General features: G+C 33.9%; 1 protein-coding gene and 1 pseudogene across 7 annotated transcripts in view; one reads left to right on the forward strand and one right to left on the reverse strand.

Annotated features, from left to right (window-relative positions):
- Nucleotides 1–17,334, forward strand: part of NAA16 (N-alpha-acetyltransferase 16, NatA auxiliary subunit) — a 57,128-nt gene that overhangs the window by 18,987 nt on the left and 20,807 nt on the right. For 6 of the 7 annotated variants that reach the window (XR_005655940.1, XM_039877189.1, XM_039877192.1 and 3 more), the window contains 2 exons: nt 837–932; nt 6,152–6,258. Coding sequence is in view for 6 of the 7 variants with exons in the window: in XM_039877189.1 (XP_039733123.1) it covers nt 837–932; nt 6,152–6,258 (203 nt within the window). In the remaining variant the exon portion in view is untranslated. The remainder of the gene's footprint in view (nt 1–836; nt 933–6,151; nt 6,259–17,334) is intronic. The other variant, XM_039877195.1, reaches the window with a different exon arrangement.
- LOC120614480 (uncharacterized) lies at nt 15,604–15,723 on the reverse strand (annotated as a pseudogene).

A 17,334-nucleotide genomic window follows, 5' to 3' on the forward strand; every position in this document is an offset into this window, starting at 1 on the left:
AAAACTGGTTTGCTTTTTCTGAAAATTCTGCTCTAAGCCATCTTATTGCTTATATAAAATAATACATGCAATCTCGCTTTGTAAGTTATGCAGGATATTATTTTAGAATAATGAACTAGACCCAGATTCTACTCTGTAAATTATTGTTGCAGAGTATCATAGAATTTAGTGTAGAGCCTCTGTTAAGTACTCTAAAATTAGATTGGTCTTGGGAGGGAAGATACAACTTTCTGTTAGAAGTTTATTTTACATTGCTGTTATTTGGCAGAAATGCTTTTACTTTAAACATAGTCTGTACTAATGGGGTTTTTTATAATGGAGTTTCATTGAAAATTTTAAGTGTCAAAGCTACCTTAGAAATTTAGTTCATCTTTTTAAATATAAAACATTTGCATTCATGATCTTGAAACTTCCTTCTCTAAGCCTAATCAGTGGGCATCATAGACTTCTGTGGAGCTACATGTAGGCAGGCTTCGTTCGGTTAGAGGGTTTATGTAAGATATGTATAAAGAAACATTTTATTTTTCATGAGTTTTATGCTAAGGAATACAAAAGAAATGCAATATATCTTGAGTCTTTGTGTCCTGTTTATATATGATTTGAGTTAGTTATAGAATCTGTTTTAATAAAAGAAGCTTTAGATTTTTCTGGAGATTGGGTTTAAAATGATTTACCGATTATGTTATTTCACCACCACAGACTTTTAGATGTCATTCTTACAAAAATTGAGAGCAACTTTCATATCGATAATGTAATTTTTGTATAACTTTAACAGTTTATTGTTTTCTCATAGAAGTTTTGATACTTTGAATCTCACACATATTTACTGATAATAGGCACTTTAGAAGAAAGGCTTCAGATTTATGAAGAAATTAGTAAGCAGCACCCCCGAGCAATTTCACCTAGAAGATTACCTTTGAATCTTGTCCCAGGTAATATTAGGATCTCTTTTGTAACACTAATAATTATTTGTCGAAATTACTGAACACTATTTACATTTTAAAAACTCGTTTCTGGTATACAGTTTGTTTTATATCTGTACCGGTCTGGGGGGTGGGAGTGGTCAGTTATGAATTCATTATGCATATGTTAATCAGTGTTCAGTGTATAGCTATGTGTTGGTTTTACATATTGGAAATTATCTACATAAATTATTTTCTTTACATGACTTTAAAAATTAAACACCATATTTAGAAGGTAAATTGATGACAGATTTTATATGAGGTATTATGATTTAAGTGGTAGAAGTTTTGAAGTTGTAGGTCTTCTTTTCAGAAATAAATTCAAAGAGTTGTGAGCTCTGTGTGCCTGGCACACTGTTCAAGGGAAGAATGTCACTGTTATTACTGAAGGCCTCTCTCAGAGGTGACACTTTCCTGAAGTTTGCTTTTTATCATGCCATTGTTTTTATAGAGCTCCATATAGTCTGTATCCCTAGAAGCAAAAACAACTCTGCTTTTTTTGTACTTTATGCAGATTGGAGTATTATGATATGTATTCTGTGACTTGCTTGTATTGAACAGTGGTCTGTTTATGGCCTCATCCAAGTCACTGAGTGTATCTGAACTCATTCACTTTTGGTCGTATAGGAGGCAAAGACTATGTTAGCTCTCCAGATAGTTAATATCTTCATTGATGGTTTTATAGAAAATTGTGCCTTTTTTCTTAAAGTCATCTTTATTTTTAGTCGAAAGTGTTATAGGTCTTGAATTATTGGGAATTTTAGTAAGTCTTTTGATTCACGTCAGACACTAGAAGGGTAATCCAACTTCTAAAAAATCTATTCTAGGCATCAGATAAGGAGGGAATGTATTTGTTTTAATAATTGGGCTATAATTTCCTTTTTATTAAAAGATTCATGGAAATTAAATGTTTTAGTTGACTGTCTTAAAAAGAAATGTTTCAGTTTAAATGGTAGTTATGAATTTATTTTAAAAATTCATTTTCCACTAGTACAGTTTAGTTCCACAGATGATGAATAACATTCTTCTGATCCTTTCTTTTTTGTTTTGTATTTGTGAAATACTGAGAGCAGATTTCCCTAATGTTTTTTGGGGAGCTTTATGTCCAAGTGGGTATTAATAGGCTTGGCAGGGAGGGTGCTGGTATACTGAGATGTTCTTCAGTCAAGTGAGTTTGGGAAACTTTGGGTTAAACACAGCAGTCAGGTTTCTGTAGGACTTCTTAGAACGTTCAGTGTCTGCATTGTGAATTTCCACGGTGGAATACACTGCGTAGGGAGGAGCACTGTCCTACTACACATGTTTTGTGGAATATGCTTGAGCTCACACTTCTTTGTCTCCTTTTTAAAAAAAATAACAGCTTTTTGAAATATAACTCACTATAAAATATACTTTTTAAAGTGTGCAACTCAGTGTTTAGTATATTCATGGAGTTGTGCAACCATTGTCACTATCTTGTTTGAGAAAATTTTCATCACTCCAAAAAGAAACCCACCCGTACTGTCAGCAGTCACTCCCACCCCTCCCCGGCAACCATCGATCTGCTGTCTTTACTTAAATATTTCATTTTAATGGAATTATACCATAGGTGGCTTTTTATGTCCGGCTTCTGTTTTTCTTTTCTCCCGGTTTCAGGGTATCTCTTCTGTTTCCCGGTGTGAGTGGGTATATTCTTTAAGTTTGGAGCTTTCAGATGCATTCACGTGCCTCTTAGGAAAAGAAAGAAAGAAAACTTATTTAAGATTACCAGCAAGAGTTCTTAGTTATATTATTTCTTTAGGGAAAATGGGGCTTCAAATGAACATTGCCTAGATTTATTTTCATAGCACGCACAGAGTGCTAAAAGCTCTCAGTACATGATAGGAAGTGTATTTTTATTGAAAAATAGCCTGGAACCAGCTGTTGACTGTGAAATGTGATTGAGATTACAGTGGAGTCATCCTGTATCCTCTGGGACAGTCTGTCTTTGAAATGCTAAAAGGATCTCTTTACAAGACAGGTCCCAGCTGAGGGGTCTGATGGCATGGGCTTCAAGGTACTCATCACTGTGAGGCTCTAACGTACATGTATTTCCAAAGCTCCAGTGAGCATATATATATAAAATAGTTCACATACTTAATTGTACCTGTGCAAAAGCCAAATAATTCATAAAGTATTTTGCCTCTTTAGAAATATTTTTATGTATAATAAGAAAGACATCTCAGCATTATCAAAAGCAAATGAGAGCTTTTCCAAATAAATAAATAAATAAATAAATGATGGAACTTGAGAATACAAGGGGAAACTTTTGAAAAAGGCTTTCCAGTTTTTAAATTAAAAGGCTTAATACTTACAGAGTAGTGAACACTGCAGAAGTCCTGGGACCGTCCTCTAACAGCCTGAAATTTTAATGTTGCGAATATAACGCAGAGATATAGCTACTTTTCAAAATAGTTTAATTCGTCCTGTTCTGTTAGTCTTCCCTTGCCAGGCAGGAGAGGGAGGGTAGGAGACAATCCAGAGTATTAAACCAGATTCTGCTCTGTTTTTGTTTCATCAAATTGTTTATTGATTGATTGGTTGATATAATTGATATATAACATTGTATTAGTTTAAGGTATAAATGTATTGATAATGCTACATTTATATATTGCAATATTAGCACTGTAGTGTTAGCTAACACCTCCATCAGGTCACGTAATTATCACTTCTTTTTTATAGTGAGAACATGCCCCATTATTTAGAAGAAATTCCAGTGAATCAGATACAGTCTGGTCTTGTGTTTATGTTCGTTATTTTAGAAGTGGTTTTGGAAACAATAACTTTTATTTGAATCTACGCTACACATTTAGAAATACCATAGCATCTGTGTAAGTCAGATAACCTGTTTACAAGCTGTAACGCTAAACAGGGTCACCCCCTCCACCTCGAAAGGAAAGACTATGGGAGTTCTAAAGAATTATTTTAAAATAACTAGGAAGAGGGGAGATCGTTTGTTTTTGTGAAAGGATTTTTCTTATACCTAAAGTGAAATATCATGAGATGGGTAAATAGTAATTTTTGGATATAGTGTGTGACTGGGAAGTTCAGTAGCTGTGTGTAGGCTTCTTGTTTAGATAGTAAATACATTCATACAGTTTCAAATAGAAGGGTACAAACAGATTTTTAAGTGAAAAGTCTTTTTTTCTGTCTCTGTTCCCTGGCCAAGTTTACTTCCCTAGAGATGGCCGTTGTTATTAGTAGATGGTGTATTCTTCCAGAAATACATTGTGCATATCCCAGCAAAAGTATGTGTGAGGAGTTCATTTATAGCTTTCTTTTTTTCTCTCCCCATTTTGTACAAAAGTGGTAGCATAGATTGTACTGTGCCTGTTCTGCCCCCACCGCCTTGACTCTGTGTATGGAGTTTAGTCTGGTATCACCACATAAGAGCTTCATTTTTTCTCATAGCTGCATAGTATAAACAACAGTCAATATTGTGAATAATTGAGAAGTTGACTCAAATCTGCTAGCATGATCTGACTAGACTGAGAAATTTGACCAAGAAACGGAGTGTAGAGTAGTCTCTGACATAAAGGTAAATGCTTTTTTGGTGGATGATAACAAATATAGAAAAGATTCTTAACTATAGAAATACAATAGCTGTCCGATATCAAGGCACATGATAGACAACATTTATTAAGCGGTTACTATGTTCCAGACACACTGCTTACTGCTATATACTCGTTTGAGCCATAGAAGAGTATTTTTGAGGCTAGTGGTGGCGTTACCTTCATCTTAGAGTGGAGAAAGTGAGGTTTACTTTAGTGGACAAGGTATTTGTGCAAGCTCACACAACGTAAGTAGAAGCTTATGCATTCCTGTAAGCAACAACATCTCTTACTGTCTTCCTCAGTGTCGTGTGCTTTTGCTTTATATCAGAGGAAGTGCTGGAAAGATTTGATCTCTAAAATTACTTTTGATTTGTAAGTAAGTGATGATGTATATTTAACCCAAAGAGAAATTTTGTGTTGTCTTGGTAATATAATTTTCAAAAGACCTATACTTTGTATATGATCTAATAAAAGATTAGTAATTATCTGAAAACAGTCTTTTAATGTATGTTTTTTTATTTGATACATTTTCCACTAGATAAAATTTAATTTCTCTCTTAAATTTTATGATATCTAATTATGTGTACACATATTTGTTCAACATGGTCTGTCAAAACAAAAATAACCACTTTGAGTTGTTTGTTTTATATATATAGTCTTGTGATTCATAAAGAAACCCTTAAGAGTTCATTTCCTTAATCTTACTTTAGGTTAAACTATTCATGAAATATCTGTATCTTTTTTTTTTAATGATTGGACAAATCCATGTCCTTATTTATTAATACTTACTATCAAAAAGTTCGTATGTCTGAGTTAGAGCCATTATTTTTAAAATTTTCTTAATTTCTTCTGCTTTTAAAAGATGATACCAAAATATTTTGCTAAGGGTTTAGCAATAATAGTTATTGCAAGTAGAGAACTTAATTTTAATTTCTTATTAGAATACTCCAGGGTTCAGTCTAATGTCCAACATACATTCTTTTACTTCCTGTTTTTCTCATCCCTCGAACGTTAAGGTCCGTGATTGTTTTGTTTTAGTCACTACTGTATTCCCAAACTGAGAACAGTACCTGGCACATAGTAGGTGCTCGGTAGATGGCTGTGGAATGAATGTTGAAGTAAATCACTAGTTGATTTGGAAAACATTTGTAAATATTGCTTTCATGTTTAAAAATATTTTTTGGCTGCTACTTGAATATAGTGCTGGTTACAGTAGAATCTTTTTATAGCCTGCAGAGTGCCTTATGAGCTGTCTGTAGATAGCAGGACTGAGTCGGTGCTGGCCAGTGAGATTAGGAAAAATCCTCGCTATGGGCACTGTATTCAGAATGGGTTACTTTTACTCAAAGCTGTGCAGTCATTTTGTTTACCTATCTTTGGAAGTATTCCTTGAAGATATTTTGAACCTAGATCTAGGAGAAAGTATAGCTGCCTACTGAGATATTTAGTGTTAGGCTTTTAGGTGGTGAAAAAACAAGAAATAATGCTAACTTTTTTGGGTTTAAAAATCGGAAAGGGGGATAACTGTTTCTGAGTGAATTTTATTTTTGTTTATCAAATTATTTTAAGAACTGTTTGCATTAATCAAAGTATAACAAAGTACACTTTTGTTTCCAGGTGAAAAATTTAGAGAACTATTGGATAAGTTCCTGAGGGTTAACTTCAGCAAAGGCTGCCCACCCTTGTTTACTACTTTGAAATCTTTATATTACAATACAGAAAAGGTAAAACTTGGTCTTCATTCAGTTTTGATATAGTCTTTTTAGTAACTTAATTATTATAGAAAGATTTTCATATAAATATGCTGTGACTTAATCATTTTCTGTGTTCTAGTGATGTTATCACTCTAGTCTAATAATAGATGAACTGAAATTATATGCGTATAGTATAAGAGCTATCACAGGACATGTCAGTCTGAAATTTACAGAGTAAAGGTTTTGTGAAAACACTGATAGTGGTGGTGGTTGATTTTAATGGGTATACTTTTCTATAAAGTCGACATATTGTCACCAGAGGTCTATATTTAACTATTTCATGATTATTATTTTATAGTATGATTGTGGATTTTTAAATTTGTTATGCATGCTTTTAAAGTTAGAGCATGGATAATTGAGTTGGTGAAACAGTAAAATGTTATTTGGTACTATTAATTAGTATTAATTAATAAAGCTACATTTTAATATAGTCTTAGCCAGTTTTTGAATAAAGAGAATGATACTTTTCTGTTTTTTAAAATTAGAAAAGAAGTACTTGGTCTTAAATTAGAAATACAATTAGAAAATTAAAAGTTAATAGAAAGTAAATTATAATTTTATTTTCAAGCATTGCTTCTTATTAGGCTCCAAAATTTTGTGTTCTTTTCTATAGTGAGAGTTTTTGAAAGTTACTAGAGGAGTGAATAAGGAAGATTTTATTAGAAATGGCCAAATATTTTGTTAAACCTCTATCACTTTGTGTTTAGCTTTGACCCATAATTATTTGTAAGTTAACAATAATTGTGAACAATAAACTATTGAAAACAAGATCAGTAATAGATATAACTGATGGGCACTTTCTTCCTCATGGCAGCAGGTTTCATCAACTCAAAGGGACAGCTGATAGTATCTAATAGCTTACTAGTAAAAAGTATCATTTACGTTAAAAAAATTTAGTTCTTAAATGTCTGTAGCATGCTTTATTTGACTGTAATGGTACTGCTGTTGATTTTTGATAAATAGTGATTGATTGTTATGAAAACTTGGAGCAGTGCCTGGCAATAATTCCTTTGGGTTCGCTAAAATTCCTCTTGTTTTGGCAAGGGTGACAGAAGAGAAAGGTGCGACGAAAAGTCAGGAATAGTGAAGAACTTAACGTGCGCGAATTAGAGTCCTGCTTTTGTTACACGCTCTTGCAGCAACTGCTGAATACAGTGGTCGTTAAAGCGCTTGTTCCTCTCAGGCTTTCGCTGAGCTCACAGGCTTCCTCAGCTTTCACAACAGGTGTAGCCTTTTTCACCCACACGCCTCCGATGTCGACCCCTAATTACTATTGTAAAGGCGTTGAGCATCTGTTGGTATTTCATAAAGGATGAAATTCGCATTTTTAAAGAAGGCACGGAGAATACGTTATGTAGGAACCTTTGACATTTTTTAGTGTTTAAGCACACAATAGGAATTTTAATAAGTTCTTTTGAGAATTAAGCTGCTGAAGATTGAGTTAAAGTTATCAGAACTTAGTATAATGAGAAAAAAATTTACAAATGTGGGAAATGCTTCTCAAATAATTTTGGCCACATGTATTTGTGATTACTTATAAGGGCATTTTAAAATTTGCATACTTAAAACTAGCAGCGAGTCCTCTTTTTAGCTAAGGGCTGCATTTTAGCTAAGGGCTGCATTTTAACTCTTGAGGAAGAATTTCAAAGAGATTAAGTTTGAAAAACCATTACGGTTTTATAACCTTCTAAGTCTAAAGAATAATCCATGTCAGGTAGCATGAAAATAAAATAATCTTATGAATTTTGTTCAGGATACAGTGCAATATTAAAAAAGTATTTTAAAATGTCTCCAGCATTTTAAATTGTGAATACACAATTTAAGAGTATTAAGAACATTTTTTGCGTGTAATTCTTTTTAAGGTTTTTTTTCCTCTGTGAATTTATTTGTAGTATTTTAACCATAAAATTTTGTTTTTCCTTTTCTCCCTAGCAATTTCATAAGCATTTAATGGGTTACTGTTGAGTCTTCATTATCTTCCTTTTTAGTGACTGCATAGTCATTTATCAAAACCATACCTCTATGGCTGAACTTCAGTTTTCCAAGTTTTCACTGTTAAAACAGTGTTATAGGTATCTTTGTGCTCATAGCTCTATTTAGGATTATTTTCTTCTCATGAATTCTCAAATTGATGGGTCGGGTGAAAGGTACAAGCATTTTGTGGTCCTTGGCAAACACCAAGAGGTTGGTTTTTCTGAGGCTGTAAACACCCGTTTGTGTTGCCACTAGCAGTGTGCGTGAAAAAGGCTCGCTGCACCCTTACCAACATTAGGTCCTGTTAAATGTTTTTCCTGCTTGTGTTTGCTTTTCCATGGAGCCCTTTTTTTTTTTTAAACATAAAGAGGTTAAAACTTAAACTCGATTCATTGATCTTTATTTCTGTCGTGGAAGCTCATCTGCTGTTTTAGAAACAGCTTGGATGGTCTTCTTCTAGAGCAGTACTCAAGATGGGAGGGGCGGGGGGGGGTTGTCCCTCAAGGACATTTTCCACTTTCTGGAGACAGTTTTGATTGTCGCCATTGGGAGGCTGTGCTACTGCATCTAATGGATGGAGGCCAGGGATACTGCTAAACGTTCTTCAGTGCATGGACAGCCCCCATGAAAAAAGGAGTCCATGACTGACGTGTCGGGCTAGGTAATTGTTTTAGGGCTGTCCTGTGCACTGTACGGTAGTTAGCAGTCTCCTTGGCTTTGACCGGCTAGATGCCAGTAGCTTTTCCCTAGTATTTTTTTTATCGTTGTAAACAGCTTTATTGGGATATCATTCGCATACCATAAAACTTGCCTATTTGAAGCCTACAATTCAGTGGTTTTTAGTATATTCAGAGGTTTGTAACTGTTACTAGTGTAATTTTATCACTCCAAAAAGACACCCCATCCCCCTAGCATTAGGCAACCACTAGTCCACTTTCTATCTATGGATTTGCTTATTCTCATATTTCATGTAAACAGAATTATACAACATGAGGCCTTCTTTCCCTTATCTTCTTTAACTTAACATATCATCTATGTGGTGGCATGAATGAGTACTTTATTCCAGGGCCTGATAGTATCCCATTGTATGTCTGCACCTCCTTTTATATGTCAGTTGGTGGACATTTTGGTTGCTTCTGCCTTTTAGTTACTATAACTAATTCTGCTGTGAACATTTGTGTGTAAGTTTTTGCGTGTATGTGTTTCCATTTCTTCTGGGTATACATACCCAGTAGTAGATTTGCTAGTCAAATGATAACTCTGTTTAAACTTTAAAAACTGCCAGACTGTTCTCCAAAGTGCCCTGGTTGTTTTAAATTCCCACAAACAGTGTAGAGTTTGGTTTCTACACGTCCTTTTTGACAGTCCGCTTATTACTGTTTAGACTTGGTTCTAGCCGTGCTAGTGGGCGTGAGGTAGGCATCTCCTTGAGGTTTTGGTTTGCATTTCCCTGATGAATAATGATGTGAGCATCTTTTCTTGTGCTCATTGGCCATTTATATTACTTCTTTGGAAAAATGTTCAGTTTTAATTGAATTGTCTTTTTATTATCTAGTTGAAGAGTTCTTTGTGTATTCTAGATGCAAGTGCCTTATCAGACATATGACTTATCTTTTTATTTCTTGAAAGTATCCTTTGATGCCTCAAAGTTTTTAATTTTGAAGAAGTCCAATTTAACTTTTTTCTCTTTTCTAGCGTGTGCTTTTGTGTTGTATCTAAGAAGTCATTTCCAAATCCAAGGTCATGCAGTTTTACACATTATTACTTCTAAGAGTTTTATATTTTTAGTTCTTACATTGAGGTCTTTGATCCATTTCGAATGTATGTTTGTATATATGGCATGAGGCAGGAGGAATCCAACTTCATTCTTTTGCATGTGACTATTCAGTTTTCCAGCACCATTTTTTGAGGAGACTGTTCTTCCTCCATTGAAAGATATTGGTAGCCTTGTTGAAGATATATCGACCATAAATATGCGGATTCATTTCTGGACTCTTAGTTCTATTCCACTGATTTCTATGTCTTTATGCTGGTTCCACACTGTCTTGATTACTATAGCTTTGGGGTAAGTTTTGAAATTAGGAAGTGTAAATGTTCTTTCCTAGTTTCTTTTTTTCAAGATTCTTTTTGGCCATTTTGAATTTTTAAAATTTCCATTTGAATTTTCAGATTCGCTTTAATTTCTACAAAGAAGCCACCTGGGATTTTATAGGGATTGCATTGAATTTGTAGATTACTTTGAGAAGTATTCCTATCTTAACAGTGTTAAGTCTTTCAATCGAACATTCTGTGTCTTTCCATTTATTTAGATCTTTGCTTTTTTTTAACTCTGTTTTTAGTATACGAGTCTTGTATATCTTTTGTTAAATTTATCCCTAAAATTTTTTTATATTATTCCAATCGATTTCCTTAATTTCATTTTCAGATTTTTCATCGCTAGTATATAAAATATAATTGTTTTTTGTATATTGATCTCATATACTGTAATTTTGCTGAACTTATTAATTGATACACTTGGTGTAATGGATTCCTTAGGATTTTCTCTGTGCAAGATCATGTCATCTGCAAAAAGAAAATTTTATTTTTTCCTTTACATTTTGTATCTTTCTTTCATTTTCTTGACTAATTGCCCTGGCTAGAACCTCCAGTTACAGTGCTGAGTAGAAGTGATCAATCAGTGTGTAGATATCTTTGTCTTTTTCCTGATTGGGGGAGAGCATCTAGTCTTTCTCCATTAAATATTATGTTAACTATGGATTTTTTGTATATGCTCTTAATAATGTTGAGTAAGTCCCTTCCGTTCCAAGTTTGTTGAGTGTTTTTATTGTGAAAGAGTGTCGAATTTTGTCAGATGCTTTTTCTGTGTCTATGATGATCAAGTTTTTTAAATTTTATATTGGTGCATTACATCCGTTGATTTTCAGACGTTAAACTAACCTTGCATTACTGGGATAAAACTTGGTCATGGTGTATAATTTAGGATTTTTGCTTGTCTATTTCTAAGAGATATTGATTTGTCATTTTCTTGTTATGTCTTTGGTCTTGATATCAGGGTAATAATAGCCTTATAATGAGTTGGGAAATATTCTCTTCTGAATTTTTTTTTAAGTTTATGAACAACCGATATTGATATGAAATGTTTGGTAGAATTTACCAATGAAGCCATCTGGGCCCAGACTTTTTCTTTGTGAGTAGTGGGTAGTTTTTATTACCTATTCAAACTCTTGTTATTGGTTTACTCCTATTTTCTATTTCTTTTTGACTTGGTTTCTGAAATTTGCATGTTTCTAGAAATTTGTCCATTTTATCTAAGTTATCCAATGTTGGCATACAGTTGTTCATCAGACTACTTTATAATTTTTTTTTTTTTTGCAAAGTCACTAGCCATGTCTCTTTCATTTTTAATTTTAATAATTTGAGTCTTTTTTTTTTCTTTCTTGTTTTAATCTAGCTAAAGATTTGCCAATTTTGTTGCTCTTTTCGTAGAATGAGGTTTCGGGTTTGCTGATTTCCCACCTCCTCTGTTTCCTTGACTTCCACTCTGATCTTTATTATATCCTTACTACTTGTTTAATTTGCTTATCTCTTTTCAGGGCCTCTTTTCTAACATGCTCTGATATTGTATACTTTTGCTTTGCTGATTTAATGAGTGAGAAAAATAGGTTTCTAAGGATAAAATGTTTATTTTGCACCAAAAGATGATTAGTAAGATCAGTTTTTATTTAATTTTAGTTCAGCTGCCAGGACCATAGCCTATACATTCTTTTTGTGTATATTATGAAAGAAACCATAATGACTGTAAGAAGAGATGCAAATTAATTTAGACTTCCATTTTCACCTGTAATGGAAAATGTACTTTCTAGTTTTGGTCTGTAGCCATTCATTGTGAGTATCAGACTTTTGAGTGAAGACGGTGAATTACCATTAAGGTTTAAGGTTTGCCATGGATTGTTACAGGTGCATTAGATTCCACTGAAGCTGGACATCAGTGCACAGGTGTACTCTGAGTAACTTAAAACAACGTGGAAATTGGGTATTTGAATGTCTGAAGCATCCGGTATCTCAACAGAATACTATGTGGTTGTCCATACACAGGAAGGGAAAGTAGGCTGTTTCCCAGGAGACCTTTCTTTTTGTGTTAAATCTGCCCATACTGTGAAACTATTCCAAGATCATTCAGTTAAAAACATATGTGGAGCTATGTGTACCCTTCAGAAACTGGTGACAGTAGGTACAGAGTTACAAAAACACTTGGCCTCTTATTCAGTGAAGAAAGAGAGAATCATGTACTTCATTGGAATGTTTCTTTGGGAAGTACTGAATCATTTGGCTGGGGAACACCTAAAATTTATTGATTTTTCACTAAATTTGATTACTTTTTGTATTTTTCATAAAAACCACGGGTCTATACTAGTTTATTTTTTATAAAATACATAAAAACATAACAGTTTCATTTGGTGAATTAACTGCAATCATTTCATGTTCCATCATATGTATTATACTTTGGAAAATAGTGGGAATTCTTTGGATAAAGAACATTGCTTTGGAATCAGGCCTGGTTTGTAATCCTGACTCCATCACTTACTTGCTTGAGCCACTACCTGAATCTGTTTCTGGATCATAAAGTTGGGGCAAATGACATTTAAGGAGCTGACGTGTGTTTGAGTTAAATGAAGTGCGAAAGTGCTCGGCTTGGAGGAGGTGTTGGAGCTCCACTCCTGCTCCTCATGCCTCCTCCCTGCAGCAGGCGGCTTACGCCATGTTAGCATCGTGGTTCTGGGCGGGTCACCTCTGTAACTAGTTTCTTTGAAACCAAAATTGTCACTACTAATTGTACATTTATTGGAAATTAATCCAGTGATTTCGGTCCTTGTTGATACACTATTATGCTTAGTTTCCTAAGCATAAAAAATGAAATGGGTAAAAAAAATGAAGAGATCCTCTCAGTGGCTTTCATGGTGCAGTAACATTTTAAACATGGTTCGTAACTATATTGTGAAAAATTGTGTATCATATATGGTGAAGTCGAATTTTTTCTTTAAGGTTAATAATAAGCTTTTTAACTCATACATAGAAAAGCACCAAGGGCCATATGTTATGAAAGATCTGTGGTAGTCGTGATATTTGCCCAGGTTAGATTTGGTTAGCAAAAATCAAACTGCGTCAATCCTGATTCAATATAGCTATTAGAAGAAAATATTTAAATCAAGAGAAGGTGGTTGAACTTGGAAGTTTTTTCAGTTCGCAAAAAATTTTGACCATATAATTTAAGCTGCCCATTTTGAGGCTATTTTTCATTGTGATCTTAGATACCTAACTTAAGTAGATTGGCTTTCTAGTTTTAATTTTTAAAACTTACAATTTTTTTACTTTAATTTTTTTCTCTCTTTTTTTGACTTTCTTGATTTTAAATGACAGTGCGGCAAAATACTATTTTCAAAAAGTATAGCCATTACATACTAAGTTTCACAAGGAAGGAGTCGAATGTACTTCCTGAGATATAAATGGTAAATAAATGAGGCAAAATATGGATCCTTATGTCTGAGTCAAACTCCCCAGACTGACTTTCGTAGATACATTTAAAGAATGGAATTATTCACTTAATTACTGGGCGACCGAGATATATTTTAAGGTTCAAACAATATGCCTAATCAACCATGGTATCCAGTGTTCTTCAGTTTTTTTATTTAGGTTTCATGTAGACTTATCTTGATTTTTCCTTAATCCTTGAAGTTCTGAAGCTGAGGATATATTTTATCCAGTATTGTTTATAATCCTTTATGAAGAATTATGTGTAACTTTATGAAGAACTATGTGTATGTTTTGTTGTACTTTGTTTCATTATTGAACTGACTTTAAAAATGTTTCACCTAGAGAGGCAAAGGTGTGTATAGTATATAAACACACACATATATATGTGTATACACCGTTATTTAAAACCTGTTGTACAGTTTTTGCAACTGCCAGTAGATGGCATTGTAAGTTCATGAAAAAATATTTGGCTCTATGAATTGAACAACTTGAGTACTGAATTTCTAAGCCTGGAAAATTTTTTAAGTGACAGGTGTTTTAAGTGAGATTGATGGGGTGGTATTGGTCATGGTGGGTTAAAAATGTCTATTATCTTTAATTTTGTTTTATAATAATAGCCTTTTTGTAGCATTTTCATCAGTTATCAAACTCTGTGTATGTGTATCAGAGCTAATTTTAGAGGGCTTGCTAAAAACAAATTGCTGGGCCCAGAGTTTCTGCTTATGTAAATCAGGTTTGGTCCAGAAATTTGCATCTCTAACAAATTACCAGGTGGTGCTAATGATGATATTAGTGATCTGAGGACCACTAGGTTTTCAAAAAAATATTATTGTGGTAAAATACACTTAACTTAAAATTTACTGTTGTAACCATTTTTAAATGTACAGTTTTGGTATTAAAGACATTCAGATTTTTGTGCAACCATCACCACTGTCCATTCCCATAACTCTTTTTATCTTGGACAACTGACACTATACCCATTAACAATGACTTCCCATCCGCCCTGCCCCTGACAACCATCCTTATGCTTTCTGTCTTTATGGTTTTGACTACTGTTAAATACCTCATATAAGTGGAATCATGTAGTGACTGGCTTATTTCCCTTAGCATAATGTCAGGGTTCATCCATGTTGTAGCGTATTGCAAAATTTCCCTTTTCAAGGCTGAAAAATACTCCATTTTACATATATAACACATTTTGCTTAACTGTTCATCAGTATTCACTTGGGTAGCTTCTATGTTTTGGCTCTTGTGAATAATTCTGTTATGAACATGAGTGTACAAATATCTCTTTCCGACTTTGCTTTTAATCTTATTGGGTATATACCCAGAAGTAGAATTGCTGGATCATTTGGTACTTCTATTTTTAATTTTTTGAGAAACTGCCATGTTTTCCATAGCAGTTGTTCCATTTTACATTCCTACTAGTAGTGCACAAGGGTTCCGATTTCTTTACATCCTTATCAACCGTTGTTTTCTGTTTTTGTTTTTGTTGTTTTTTGGGGAGAGGAGTGTGAGGTTATGTCTTGTTGTAGTTTTGATCTTTTCATGTGCTTAATGGTTACTTGTATATACCTTTCCTGGTGAAATGTCTATTCAAGTACTTTGCCCATTTTTGAATTGGGTTTTTGTTGAGTTTTAGGAGTTCTCTTTATATTCTAGGTATGAATCCCTTATTATTATTATTATTATTTATTTTATTTTATTTTAATTTAATTTTATTTTTTTAGGCGAGGCAACCCTTGGTTGATCTCACAGATTGCAAGGACCTTATCAGCTTATAGTCCCTTATTTTTTATTTATTTTTTATGCCTACAGCACCTGGTTCTTCCTAGGTGGTCTCCCATCCAAGTACTAACCAAGCCTGACCCTGCTTAGCTTCTGAGATCAGAGGAGATCGGGCTTGTTCAGGGTGGCATGGCCATAGACTAATCCCTTATTAGATATGAGATTTACAAATATTTTCTCCCATTCTGTGCGTTACCTTTTTACTCTGTGGGTAGTGTCTTTTTGATGAACAAAATTTTAAAATTTTCATCAAGTCCAGTTTGTCTTTTTATTGTTGTTACCAGTGCCTTTAATGTCATATACAAGAAAGCCGTGCCAAATCCATGGCTGTGAAGCTTTTGTCTTATGTTTTCTTCTAAGAGTTTTGTTGTTTTAGGTCTCAAATTAAGGTCCTTGATCCATTTTGAGTTCCATTTTTGTATGTGGTATTAGGTAAGGGTCTAGCTTCATTTTTTTGCACGTAGATCCAGTTTTCTCAGCATCATTTGTTTAAAAAAATATCCTTTCCCCATTGAAGGGTCTTGGCACCCTTGTCAAAAACCATTTGGCTATATATGGAGGGGTTTATTTCTGGGCTCTCTATGTCATTCCATCAGTCTCTATGTCAGTCTTTATGCAAATATCACACTGTTTTGATTACTGGAGCTTTATAGCAAGTTTTGAAATCAGGAGTGTGAGTCGTCTGGTTTTGTTCTTGTTTTTCAAGATTGTTTTGGCTGTTTGGGGTCCCTTGAGATTCCACGTGAATTTTAGGGTGAGCTTTTTCTATTTCTGCAAAAAAAAAGTCATTGGAATTTTAATAGTGACTGCATTGAATCTGTAGATCTCTTTGAGTAGTATTGACATTTTAATATTGTCTTTCAATTCATAAACATGGGATGTGTTTCCATTTATTTGTCTTTAATTTCTTTCAGCATTGTTTTGTACTTTTCATCGTACAAGTCTTTCACGTACTTGATTAAGTTAATTCCTAAGTATTCTTTTTGATGCTATTTTGAATGGAATTGTTTTTGTAATTTCCTTTTCAAATTGTTCATTGTGTATAGAAATGCAACTGATTTTTGCATGTCGACTTTGTATTTTGCTACTCTGTTGAATTCATTTATTCTAACAAGTTTTACTTTTTTGTGAAATCACTAGAGTTTTCAGTAGGTAAGGTTATGTCATGTGCAAACAGATATATGTACTTATTCCTTTCTAATTTGAATGCTTTTTATTTCTTTTTCTTGCCTAATTGCTTTGGCTAGAGCTTCTAGTATGATGTTGAATAGAATTGATGAAAGCAGGCATCCTTGCCTTGTTCTTGATCTTCGTGGACATGCTTTCAGTCTTTCACCATTGAGTGTGCTGTTCACTGTGCGTTTTGACAAGGGAAAGGTTACTGTCCTGCTGTTAATTAGTTTCTAGTCATAATGTACCCCTGTGAGTTAAAGTAATAAATGTGCCATTGCCCCATATACCAGTGACCAGTGTAGCAGAATAGTTAAGAGCTAAACTCCGGAGCTTTGGTGCTTGGGGTGGATTCTGGCTTTGCCGTTGTATACTTTCAGCTTATTTTTTCCCCCTTTGCCTGTTAAGTGAAGTTTGATCGTTGTTCACACCATATCAGGTTGTTTTGAGGCTCAGTTAATACAGGTAAAGTACTTAAATAGTTGCTAGCACATAGTAAGTGCTGTATAGGGTTGACTTATTATAATTATTACTGTAATATATGTAAAGCACTCGTGATAATGGCTTACTACTGTTGTTATT

The sequence above is a fragment of the Pteropus medius genome, unplaced genomic scaffold (assembly GCF_902729225.1).
Source record: "Pteropus medius unplaced genomic scaffold, Ma_sr-lr_union100, whole genome shotgun sequence".
NCBI lineage: Eukaryota > Metazoa > Chordata > Mammalia > Chiroptera > Pteropodidae > Pteropus > Pteropus medius.